At 33.0% G+C, this 11,951-nt stretch overlaps 1 protein-coding gene across 1 annotated transcript; it reads left to right on the top strand.

Moving 5' to 3' along the window:
• Positions 1–8,185: 8,185 nt before the first annotated feature.
• Positions 8,186–11,615, top strand: LOC114392063 (protein trichome birefringence-like). Its single transcript, XM_028353099.1, has 5 exons — positions 8,186–9,326; positions 9,886–10,078; positions 10,164–10,357; positions 10,491–10,649; positions 11,048–11,615. The coding sequence occupies exons 1-5, from the start codon at positions 8,431–8,433 to the stop codon at positions 11,394–11,396; spliced, it is 1,791 nt and encodes a 596-aa protein (XP_028208900.1). The 5' UTR covers positions 8,186–8,430; the 3' UTR covers positions 11,397–11,615.
• The last annotated feature ends 336 nt before the right edge of the window (positions 11,616–11,951 follow it).

The following is an 11,951-nucleotide window of genomic DNA, read 5'->3' on the forward strand; positions in this document are numbered from 1 at the left end:
TTTTTATCTTTTTGTTCAAATACACTATAAGTATTGGTTTTTGTTTTCAATAAAGGATTTTTGGCATTTGATAAAAGTTGGTAAGAGTTTCTCTCTGAGTTCCTTGTTGAACCAATCTAAGACTTATCAAGGTAATCTTTGTGGCGTCTACCCTGACTTATCTTCCTTCACTGGAAGTGACGTCATCCAAATCTGCGTAGTCTGTAACAAACGATTCGCTACTACTCAAGTTTACATCACTCTTCATGATAGGTGGGTCAATTAACACTTAATAAATAGGCATGAACCGTTAGATCATGCACTCATGTTTGATTACGCGCATAGATGTAATTAGGTTTCTTAAGCTAACCTGGATTTGAATTGAATAAGTTTTTGAATTGAATAAGTTTTCAAATGAAGAAGGAAAAGTTTTTGAACATTTATATGAAGTATAAAAAGACAATGAAAAACATGATTAAAGGTTATCTTCCTAATTTTTATTAGTAATATGAATCACAATTGAAAAGTGCAGTTGGAAGTACATAAAATAATATTAAACATACATAATATTTTAATAGTTCTTAACATTAAAAAGTATATAAAAAAATACATATTTTAATAGTTCTTAACAATCAAAATACACCCAAAAGTCCAAATCAAATATATCATGATATATTTAGGTTTAAGTTTCAACAGTAGACAATAATGTCGATTATCAATATCAATTTAAATATGGATTAAAAATATGACAAATACCATATGTCGATGTTTTAATTTTTAAGAAAAAGTTAAAATGATGTCATATTAAGGTTTTTTCTCCAATTTTCTTTGAAACCGATTTTTGGTTAGTGTTTACGGGTTTTATTGTTTTTCATCAATTTTCCCTAGGTTGATTTTGTAGTTTATTTTGACTAAATATTAAATTGGTTTTTGTTGGGCAATCAAAGGGGTTAAATATTAGGAAGATTTTCAACAATCGGTTATGAGCAATCATACATATAAGTGAATCTAATACCACACGTTAACAAAAAATCTTAAAACTCAAATTTATGGATCTTTTTTTCACTTATATAGTGTTTAACTTTCTCATTCCTATCAATATGAGACTTCACCTTACACTTATACTCCAATAATTTTCCTCTCAAATATAAGTCCATTTCACATGATAGTCTTTTCCTAGAGCAGAAATCATTTTTATCCATGAGTATTTTATGGTGACCCTTAGAACTTAATTGTGGTTGTCTCAACACTATTGCCGCCAACATGCTCTAATACCTTACATCGTCGCAGTACTTGTGAGACCTGTTACCTGACCTCCATGCATGGACTCACCTGTCAAGTAGACTCTCGATTAAAGAAATCTCCATGTCCATGAATCCACTACCTCTATTTTACTCGTCTAAGTTGATCACCAAGTCAAACCATCGATCTTGAATAATCATATAAATGAACCTTAACAGCACACTTTAATTCAAAACCTTAAAATTCAAATTTATGGGTCCTTTACTGATATAATATTCAACTTTTTCATTCTTATCCATGTGAGATTTCACCCACATTAATAATCTAGTTAGATTTTGAAAACATAAATTATAATTTAATTATTAATTTTGAGTTTAAGTTTTAGAAATCAATCTGTATTAAATTTATTTCATGCATGTTTGGATTAAAGTTAAGAAAATTTAAAAGTTAACAATTTTCTTCTTCTCAATTCATACATTAATGTAAAACTTTATATTGAAATTCATAAAAGTACTTTTGTAATTAGAATGTACAATTTTATATTGAGATTCATAGAAGTACTTTTGTAATTTTCAACCGAACATAGACTTAATAGAAAGAATTATCATATGTCTAAATTAAACTTGAATAAAGTGAGTCAAATTTGTGTATTTTTTTTGCTTTTATAACTCAAGGGAGACCAATTTTGTTCTCTTTTTATTTTGTTGAAATATTTTAAATATATGTATATAAAATTCATACACTTCAATCTAGATTCATATCAGTCTCTCTTAATTTGCAGTAGCTTGTTTCACTAGTACTGCTTAAACCCAAAATTACGCTACTGTTTTCTCTTACGCTATACTCCAGAGAGACACACGTTTCCATGTGGATCATAGGACGTATGCAAATTCAATCCATGCATTAAGACATATTGTTAAGAAAAATGAAAATAACTTAAACAAGAATAATATAGTGCTCACTGCCTCATCTTAGAGGATAAAAGAAACAATGGGACAGCACGTTTTCAGATTCCAAACATCACCTTCTTCGAACTATTCACAGTTTATAATAAAATTCACATCATTTTCGGCTATGGTGTGCTATTTGTGACCCTACCATTCTAACTGCAACGCGTCACGGACCATAATCTCCATTCTCAACAGAATAAAATAAAAAGATAAAAGATAAGTAATTGATTTGATTAATGATGAAATTTAATAGAAAAAAAAAGAGATAAAAGAAAGAAAAGCATTAATTAAATGTTAAAAAAATTACCAAAATATAATCACTTAAATAAAGGGAGAGAGAGAGAGAGTGACGGGGCGTATTTCAATCTCCTTAAAACGGAATGAGTCATGATATTGATTTTCACCATTGAAGTGGACTTGAATCGGTCTGGGGGCACGGAATCTATTAGCCAAGAATAAAATAAAAAAGGTTACATATATTTTTAATTTATATATATAATACATATTTATTTTAGTTTCTGAAAAAATGTTTAATTTTAATATTTTAACCTTTTTTAAAAACTTTTACTCAAATTTTTACTTTTAGTTTCTTAAATTTATTACAAATGTTTAATTTATATACATAATACATATTTATACTATCAATTAATAAAAATATTTTAAATTAATTTTTAAAATATTTATTATAAAAGGAGAGGGTTGTGTTAGGCTTTCGACAGCCAACGTTAAACTTTGTCGAATCTCTATGACATGGATCAATTACGTAATAATGTGAATGCTAGGTCGTTGCCCGGAAGCAACGCGCTGTATGGCTCGAGTACAGTGTCAAAAGAGCAAGAGCCGCTGCATCGCCGCCCGGATGTAGTGAAAAGTAAGCAAGGGTTCCCACATTTTCGTGAACGGGTGTGGGTAAAGAAGCTAGTTCATGACAGGAGGATTCGCTTTGGTACATGGAATATAGGCACACTTACTGGAAAATCTATGGAAATAGTGGATGTTATGGTGAGGAGGAAGATCAATTTTATGTGCCTACAAGAAACTAAGTGGACAGGTGAAAAAGCGAAAGAATTAGACAACTCGGGATTTAAGCTGTGGTATACGGGAAAAATCAGATCAAGAAATGGGGTAGGGATTATTGTGGACAAGGAGTGGAAGAAGGATGTCGTGGATGTAAGAAGAGTAGGAGATCGTATCATAGTCTTAAAATTGGTAGTGGGACAGGACACCTTTAATGTTATTAGTGGGTACGCACCTCAGGTTGGGTTAGCAGAACACTTTAAGGTAAAATTTTGGGAGGATCTAGAAGGGGTACTTCAGGATATACCCCAAGGAGAGAAAGTTTTCCTAGGAGGGGATCTCAATGGACATGTAGGTAGCGTGGCTAGAGGTTTTGAGGGGGTGCATGGGGGTTTTGGCCTAGGGGAGATGAATGGGGAGGGTAAATCCATCTTGGAGTTTTCGGAGGCTTTGGATCTTTCTATAGCCAATACATGGTTTAAGAAAAGAGAGGAACATCTTATCACTTACAAAAGTGGAGGGACATGTTCTCAGATAGATTTCTTCCTTATCAGGAAGTCTGATAGGAAGTATTGCTTGAACTGTAAAGTTATCCCGGGAGAGAGCTTGACTACCCAACATAGAGTTTTGGTTATGGATGTAAGAATTAGAGATAGGGCAAAGAGAAGAAGTCCTCTGGTAGCACCAAGGATCAAATGGTGGCACTTGAAGGGTGAGAAACAAGGAATCTTCCAACAAAAGATATGGGAGGGTTGGTGTGGACAATCACAAGGAAGTGCAAATGATATGTGGAACAAGATGTCCCAAGAGATTATTAAAGGGGCTAAAGAGACGTTGGGTGAATCTAGAGGTTTTGGACCTAGGGGTAAAGAATCGTGGTGGTGGAATGAAAATGTTCAGAGTAAAGTTAGAGTAAAAAAGGAGTGTTTCAAGGAGTGGTCTAGGTGTAGAAATTCTGAAACTTGGGATAAGTATAAGATAGCTAGAAATGAAACCAAGAAGGCGGTGAGTGAGGCAAGAGCCCAAGCTTTTGACGGACTATACCAAGCTCTAGGAACCAGGGACGGAGAAAGATCTATATATAGGCTTGCTAAGGGTAGAGAGAGGAAGACTAGAGATTTGGATCAAGTAAAGTGTGTTAAGGATGAAGAAGGCAAAGTCTTAGTGCATGAAAAAGATATCAAGGAAAGGTGGAAGGCGTATTTCCACAACTTATTTAATGATGGATATGGATATGACTCTAGCAGTCTAGACACAAGAGAAGAGGACCGGAACTATAAGTACTATCGTCGGATTCAGAAACAGGAAGTAAAGGAAGCGTTGAAAAGAATGAGTAATGGTAAGGCGGTGGGGCCAGACAACATACCTATTGAAGTGTGGAAAACTCTTGGAGATAGAGGTCTTGAGTGGCTCACCGAACTCTTTAACGAAATTATGAGGTCAAAACGCATGCCGGAGGAATGGAGGAGAAGCACGTTAGTGCCAATCTATAAGAACAAGGGGGATATACAAAATTGTGCAAATTATAGGGGAATCAAGCTCATGAGTCATACCATGAAATTATGGGAAAGAGTGATCGAACGGAGATTAAGAAAGGAGACTCAAGTTACTGAGAATCAATTTGGTTTCATGCCGGGAAGGTCGACCATGGAAGCGATTTATTTATTACGGCGGGTGATGGAGCAATATCGCATGGCCCAACAAGACTTGCACTTGATTTTTATTGACTTGGAGAAAGCGTATGATAGAGTGCCTAGAGAGATTTTGTGGAAAGCTCTAGAGAAGAAAGGGGTTAGGGTTGCATATATTCGAGCTATCCAAGATATGTATGATAGGGTATCGACTAGTGTTAGGACACAGGGTGGAGAGTCAGACGATTTTCCCATCACAATTGGTTTACATCAAGGGTCAACCCTTAGCCCCTACCTTTTTACCTTAATTTTGGATGTCCTCACGGAACAAATCCAAGAGATAGCGCCGAGATGCATGCTTTTTGCAGATGACATAGTCCTCCTTGGAGAGTCGAGGGAGGAATTGAATGAGAGGTTGGAAACTTGGAGACGAGCTCTAGAAACACATGGCTTTCGCCTAAGCAGAAGCAAATCGGAGTATATGGAATGTAAGTTCAACAAAAGAAGGAGGGTTTCTAACTCAGAGGTGAAAATAGGAGACCATATTATCCCTCAAGTCACACGGTTTAAATATCTTGGGTCTGTAATACAGGATGATGGGGAAATTGAAGGGGATGTGAATCATCGCATTCAAGCAGGATGGATGAAATGGAGAAAAGCATCGGGGGTGTTATGTGATGCAAAGGTACCGATCAAGCTAAAGGGAAAGTTTTATCGGACTGCGGTAAGACCGGCGATTTTGTACGGAACAGAATGTTGGGCGGTCAAGAGCCAACATGAGAATAAAGTCGGTGTAGCGGAGATGAGGATGTTGCGGTGGATGTGTGGTAAGACTCGACAGGATAAAATTAGAAACGAAGCTATTAGAGAGAGGGTTGGAGTAGCGCCTATTGTAGAGAAGATGGTGGAAAATAGACTTAGGTGGTTTGGGCATGTAGAGAGAAGACCGGTAGACTCTGTAGTGAGGAGAGTAGACCAGATGGAGAGAAGACAAACAATTCGAGGCAGAGGAAGACCCAAAAAGACTATAAGAGAGGTTATAAAAAAGGATCTCGAAATTAATGGTTTGGATAGAAGTATGGTACTTGATAGAACATTATGGCGGAAGTTGATCCATGTAGCCGACCCCACCTAGTGGGATAAGGCGTTGTTGTTGTTGTTGTTGTTGTATTATAAAAAATAAGAAACATATTATAAGTATGAAATATTAAGGAATTTTATTAATGATTCATCTTTGTTAAGAATGAGAGGAATCACTTTTTAGTGAAATTTTTACTCTAATTATATGTTTTCTCCTTAAAAAAAGTTATATTTTTTCTATCTAATATTTTACTTTAGGAATTTGAATTGATTTTTACTGTGATTAATAATTTCTTGATATGTGAATGTGTGATTGAATGCCAAGGTAAAAAATATTTATACTCCTTAGGATATTGTAAATAAATTATTTTTTATTGAGATGTATTTAGGTGGGATTTCTTTTCTAAATAAAAAATGTTAAATTGTAATTTTAGTTTTTCTATAATTTTAAATTTATGATTTTGATTTTTATATTTTTAAATTAAGATATTTAGTCTTCACATTTTTAAAATAAATAATTTTGATCCGCCGTTAGTTGGTTATCAAAAATCAAACATTAACTTTAATAATGCTTATATAGCAAGATGTTAAATAAAGTAAAAAATAAAAAATATTTTAAAGCATATATTTGTATTTTTTATAATGTAAAAATATCACGCCCATCCAACAATTCTACTTTAAAACTTTAATACTCTTTCATTCATTTTTTTTATAGTTGTTATACTTTTCTTTTTTCACCACATGCACATAATTTCTTATCTTTTTATGAAAACAATTAAGATGTTGGTCATTCCATATGTGTCTTCCAATTCTACTCACATTCTTTACAATAAGGTAATTAATCCATTTTATTTTTCTTTAATAAATTCATTGGGTGTGTCACCAAAAAGATAATATAAAAAACGCATAAAATCTTTTAGATACTTGACCTTTTTTTCTCTACTTGATCAAAATGCCTAAATACAATATTCTACTTTATAAAGAGTGTATTGTAAATTAGTTCTATTGTAGGAATATTTGCCTTAATGTGTTTTTTTAAACACAATTACATTGATTAAGTCACCATTTTTCATTTTTATTGCCTTTTTAATTCCATTCCTATTCAAACCATTATTACGAAGACATTTTGGTCTACATTATGAAAAAGTATTTACCTTATTTAGATAATATTGGGTAAAACTAGTTGAAAACTTAATTGATAGTTAAATGTAAAAAAGTTAGTTTATTAAATTATAAGTATTTGATAAAATTAACCGTTAAAGTAACTGAAAAATGTAAAAGAATAAAAAAATAATAAATCATGATTTATTTAAAAATAATAACTAAAAAATTAAATAAATATATTGAGAATAAAAATGAAAAATAAATTTAAGAAACTAGAAGCTAAAAGCCAGCATTTTAAAAAATGTTCCTCTTAGCATTTCAAAAAATGTTGAAAACTACTAAAAAATTATTAAAAAATATTATTTATTGAAAAATTAAAAAAAAGTTCAACTAATAAAAAAATTTAAAAAATAATTAAAATATCTTATCCAAGTTGTTATTTTGTGAGGTGGGTCAAAATCAGAGATTTATATACATGTGGCAAAAAAAAAAAATAGATCGTTATACATATTTTATAAGATAGTTCATTAATGATTTTGATATGGAATTAAAATCAATATATAAATATCTAATACATATATGATACCGAGTAAAAAAAATTCTCCATAATTTTTATCTATCTTGTAAAAATCATATAACTTTTAATGTTTGCTAAAATCATGGGATCATTTTAAATCTTTTAATTTTATAAAGTAAAAAACTAAAAATAAATGAATGGTATATTATAAGGATAAAAAAAGACAAAAAATTACAAAGACTAAAACAAAACGTCAACAAAGATCAAAATAAAAAATATATACAAGGATTTTTTTGAAAAAATAATTTTATAAGAAAAAAAAACAATATATTACAATAACTAAAAACATATTTAAACTTATAATCTTTTAAAAATTACAAAAAATTTATATCTAAGTATTTTTTTTAAAATCCAAATCGAATACTAAAATTAATGCATATTTATATTAAAATTTACAAAACTATTCAATATGTTATTTATAAAAAACAAAATTTATTCTCAATCATGAAAATGACCAAACATATAGCTTAAACTCTCTTAAAAAAACATATAGCTTAATCTAATTTTAAGCTCAATCATATGAAACATTCCATTCATAACCTTACTTGTTAATACATCGACTAGATCGTATAATCATAATCATAACACCCAAATTCGTCGGTATCCACTATTTCAGGAAGGAACCAAAAATCTTCCTTTCCTCTGTTGTCTTTTCGATTCACCACCGGCCAAACCAAACAGTCACAACACCACTATCTCTTCCTTCATTTCACACTTTGTAAGTTGAAGTACCCCTGTTTCCAACATCTTTATAATAAGTCCACATGTTCTTCCTTTCTCTCTCTCTCTCTCTCATCTAAAATAGGGACTCAAACTCAAAAAACAAAACAAAACCTTTCACCCTCATGTAATGGCTGATTCCACCAAGTACATTCCCATAGGTGGCACAGGCACAACCCTCAACTCACACCTCAACACCCTCTTCCCCATTCTCAAAGCCAGAAAAACACTCACTGTTGCTTATTGCTTCACCTTTGCCTTTGTTGCTCTCACTGTTTTCCTTGCGTTTTGCCCCTCTCCAAACACCTCCTCTCCCTTCTTCACCAGCATATTCTCCTCCACTGCCACCACCGCTTCCTCTGCCAGCTCCTACAAGTCCCAACTCTCTTCCATTTTCTCTTTCTTCTTCCCCAACACCACAATTTCATCAAGTGCTACTCTTCACACCGACACCACTAGATCTAGCAATAGCACTTCTCAATCTCCTCAAACAAGTAAAAAGACATTCAAAACCACCCCTTTTGAAAACCAAACTCAAACTACTCCTCCAACCAGAAGCAAGATACCAAGTGATCATCACACTGCAAAACCACCTGATCATGTTGTAAATAAGGAACCATCGAGTGGTAACAATCATACCCAAGTTTCTGATGAGGATAAAGCTGTAAAGAAGACAAATCAATCTTCTAATGGTGTTGGGCATAGTCCGAATAAGAATTTGAGTTCTTTGGTGAATGGAGGGGGCACAGAGAAGGGTGTTGGGCATAGTAATTACACGGTTTCTTGGTCGAAGAAGCAGAAGAATGGGAGCAATGAAACGGATTCAAGGGTGAAGGATGAATTCATGGAGTCTTTGATCAAGTGTGAATTTTTTGATGGGGAATGGATCAAGGAGGATTCATATCCTCTCTATGAACCTGGTTCTTGCAATATTATCGATGAACAATTCAATTGTATCCAAAATGGAAGGCCTGATAAAGCCTTTCAGAAATATAAGTGGAAGCCAAAGGGGTGCAGCCTCCCAAGGTATACGAGAACTTGGTGAATTTATGTTGTTCTAGAACATGATGGTATTGTTCTCTAATCAGAATTGACTTTTATCACAGCAATATAAGTTGACATTTAATGCAAATCTTTATTGTGCAGATTGCTGAGGTGAAACACTAGTTTTGATTAAGAAACTGCAACTGAGTTTTGTCCAATTTTGATTTGGTTGAATTGAAATTGGAATTTCACCTCAATCATATGCATAGTGAAGTTGGCCATTTAATATCAATATTAGTTTCCTAGTTATAACTTCAATTACGATTAGATAACAATACAAAAAACACCTATAGAATTGCACTTGAGTTTTATCCTTCAATTTTTAAGGTTTTACATTTCATGAGTGCTCTTGTTCTGTCCAGATTTGGCAATTGGTAATATTTTGTTTTTCATATTAATGTTGGTGTCTTGTTATGATGATCTTCAAAGTTGCTTTGTGAATGTTTCTTTGGTATTTTGCCTTAATTGATCCATTCTCTTTGTTTCTTTGGATCCTAGTTTGTTGATTTGCTATAATATTTGTTCATGTATTTGCTAATAGGTTGGATGGACATCGAATGCTGGATATGTTGAGAGGCAAGAGGCTTATCTTTGTTGGTGATTCCATCAATAGGAATATGTGGGAATCTCTAATTTGCATCCTGAGAAACGCTGTGAAAGACAAAAGCAAAGTTTATGAAGCAAATGGAAGAGTCCATTTCAGAGGAGAAGCCTCTTATTCATTCATATTCAAAGTAAATACCAAGTTCTTCTATGCTGTAGTGTTCAATTTTTCTTTTTCATGGTGTTTTTTTAATAATAGTATCAATTGCTTGCTAGGATTATAACTTCTCCGTGGAGCTTTTCGTATCCCCTTTCTTAGTTCAGGAATGGGAAGTTCAAGTCAAGAATGGAACAAAGAAGGAAACACTTCGTCTTGATTTAGTTGGTAAATCTTCAGTTCAATATAAAAATGCGGATATAATCATCTTCAACACTGGCCACTGGTGGACTCATGATAAAACTTCTAAAGGGTAAATGCATTACAATTTCTCTTAGATGTGATTGCAGTTCTGGCTCTTCATTCTCAACCTTCTTATTCTAATTCTGTTTTCTAAGATTACAAGCCAAAACCTTGTTAACTAACTTGTCCATGAAAATTTCTAGGAAGGACTATTACCAAGAGGGTAGCCATGTCTATGATGAACTGAATGTTTTGGAGGCATTTCGAAGGGCTATAACAACTTGGAGTAGATGGATTGATGCCAACATAAATCAATCGAAGTCTATGGTATTCTTCAGAGGCTATTCTGCTTCACATTTCAGGTACAATACTCGTGTTTGGGTGAATGTTTGCAAAATTGATTTTGAGGTGAAGTAATATGTGGTGGATATTTTTATACTAAAAGCAATTTATCCAACACAAAAGCTATCTAAAATTGCAACAACTCAAAATCAATTTCTCAATGTGAGACCAAGCATATCAACATTTACCTAAAATCATCTTAACTAGTATTTCATCATATGATGTTGGATGATCCGATGTAAATCCAAACACACTACAAATGAATTGGTGCTTATTGTGTTAATTTTGGTCTCACATTACTTCAGTTTTCAGTTTCAATATCATTCACTTTGACATTGAATTTTCCTTAAGCACATTATTATCATAGAACTAGAAGACTGACTCATAAACATTTGTTTCTAATTCTATCATACTGCAGTGGGGGACAATGGAATTCTGGTGGACAATGTGACAGTGAAACCGTGCCTATCAAGAATGAGAAGTACTTGAGGGAATACCCCCCTAAGATGAGGGTATTGGAAAAGGTTTTGAAGAACATGAAAGCCCATGTCACCTACCTAAATGTCACTAAAATGACAGATTTCAGAAAGGATGGTCATCCCTCGATATATAGGAAGCAAAACCTATCACCAGAAGAGAGGAAATCTCCATTGAGGTACCAAGACTGCAGCCACTGGTGCCTCCCTGGTGTTCCAGATGCATGGAATGAGATTCTTTATGCCGAACTTCTGTTGAAACAGTATCAGAATCAGCAGAAGAGACCATAGGTAAACAACAAGTCATTTATTTAGTTATATTCAATGAGTTTAGCTGAAAGCAAGAACTAGATGCAGTTATTATGTATACCATTTTTTTCCCTTCCATATAAGGATATGGAGAGGAACAAACCATACAGGACAAGTTTTTCTAATTTTGTAAAGATTCAAAAGGTTATGTTTAGTGAAACAATATATAAGAGAAGTTCCTTGATGAGACATTAATTTTTACATTCTCTCACTTGGTTCATGTGACATTACCAAACATAATAGACTAAATAAATATATAGATTAAACTAACATAATGCGCATTAAAATGACTAAATCGTTCTATACATTGGGTACATCATAATTTCATGATTAAGAATAAGAACGAATTTGAGTCATGACGGTTATACATCACTTAATCGACATAGTCTCTTCCATGAACTATACATTAATCTTCTCCTTAATATGACCATTAGTTAGGAGTACATAATTGATCCAACATAATGCATTTATTTAAGATAAAATTTGTTAACATTATTCTAATACAAATATGCATGCAAACACAGATAATAGGTAATC

This window comes from Glycine soja, chromosome 2 (genome assembly GCF_004193775.1).
Source record: "Glycine soja cultivar W05 chromosome 2, ASM419377v2, whole genome shotgun sequence".
Lineage (NCBI taxonomy): Eukaryota > Viridiplantae > Streptophyta > Magnoliopsida > Fabales > Fabaceae > Glycine > Glycine soja.

Bases quoted from the DNA above. Each gene is read 5' to 3' on its own strand.
- LOC114392063 (XM_028353099.1), top strand. From the start codon at position 8,431: ATGGCTGATTCCACCAAGTACATTCCCATAGGTGGCACAGGCACAACC. The intron at 10,079-10,163 runs GTAAATACCAAG...ATTGCTTGCTAG, and splicing joins CTTATTCATTCATATTCAAA to GATTATAACTTCTCCGTGGA. The intron at 10,358-10,490 runs GTAAATGCATTA...GAAAATTTCTAG, and splicing joins CATGATAAAACTTCTAAAGG to GAAGGACTATTACCAAGAGG.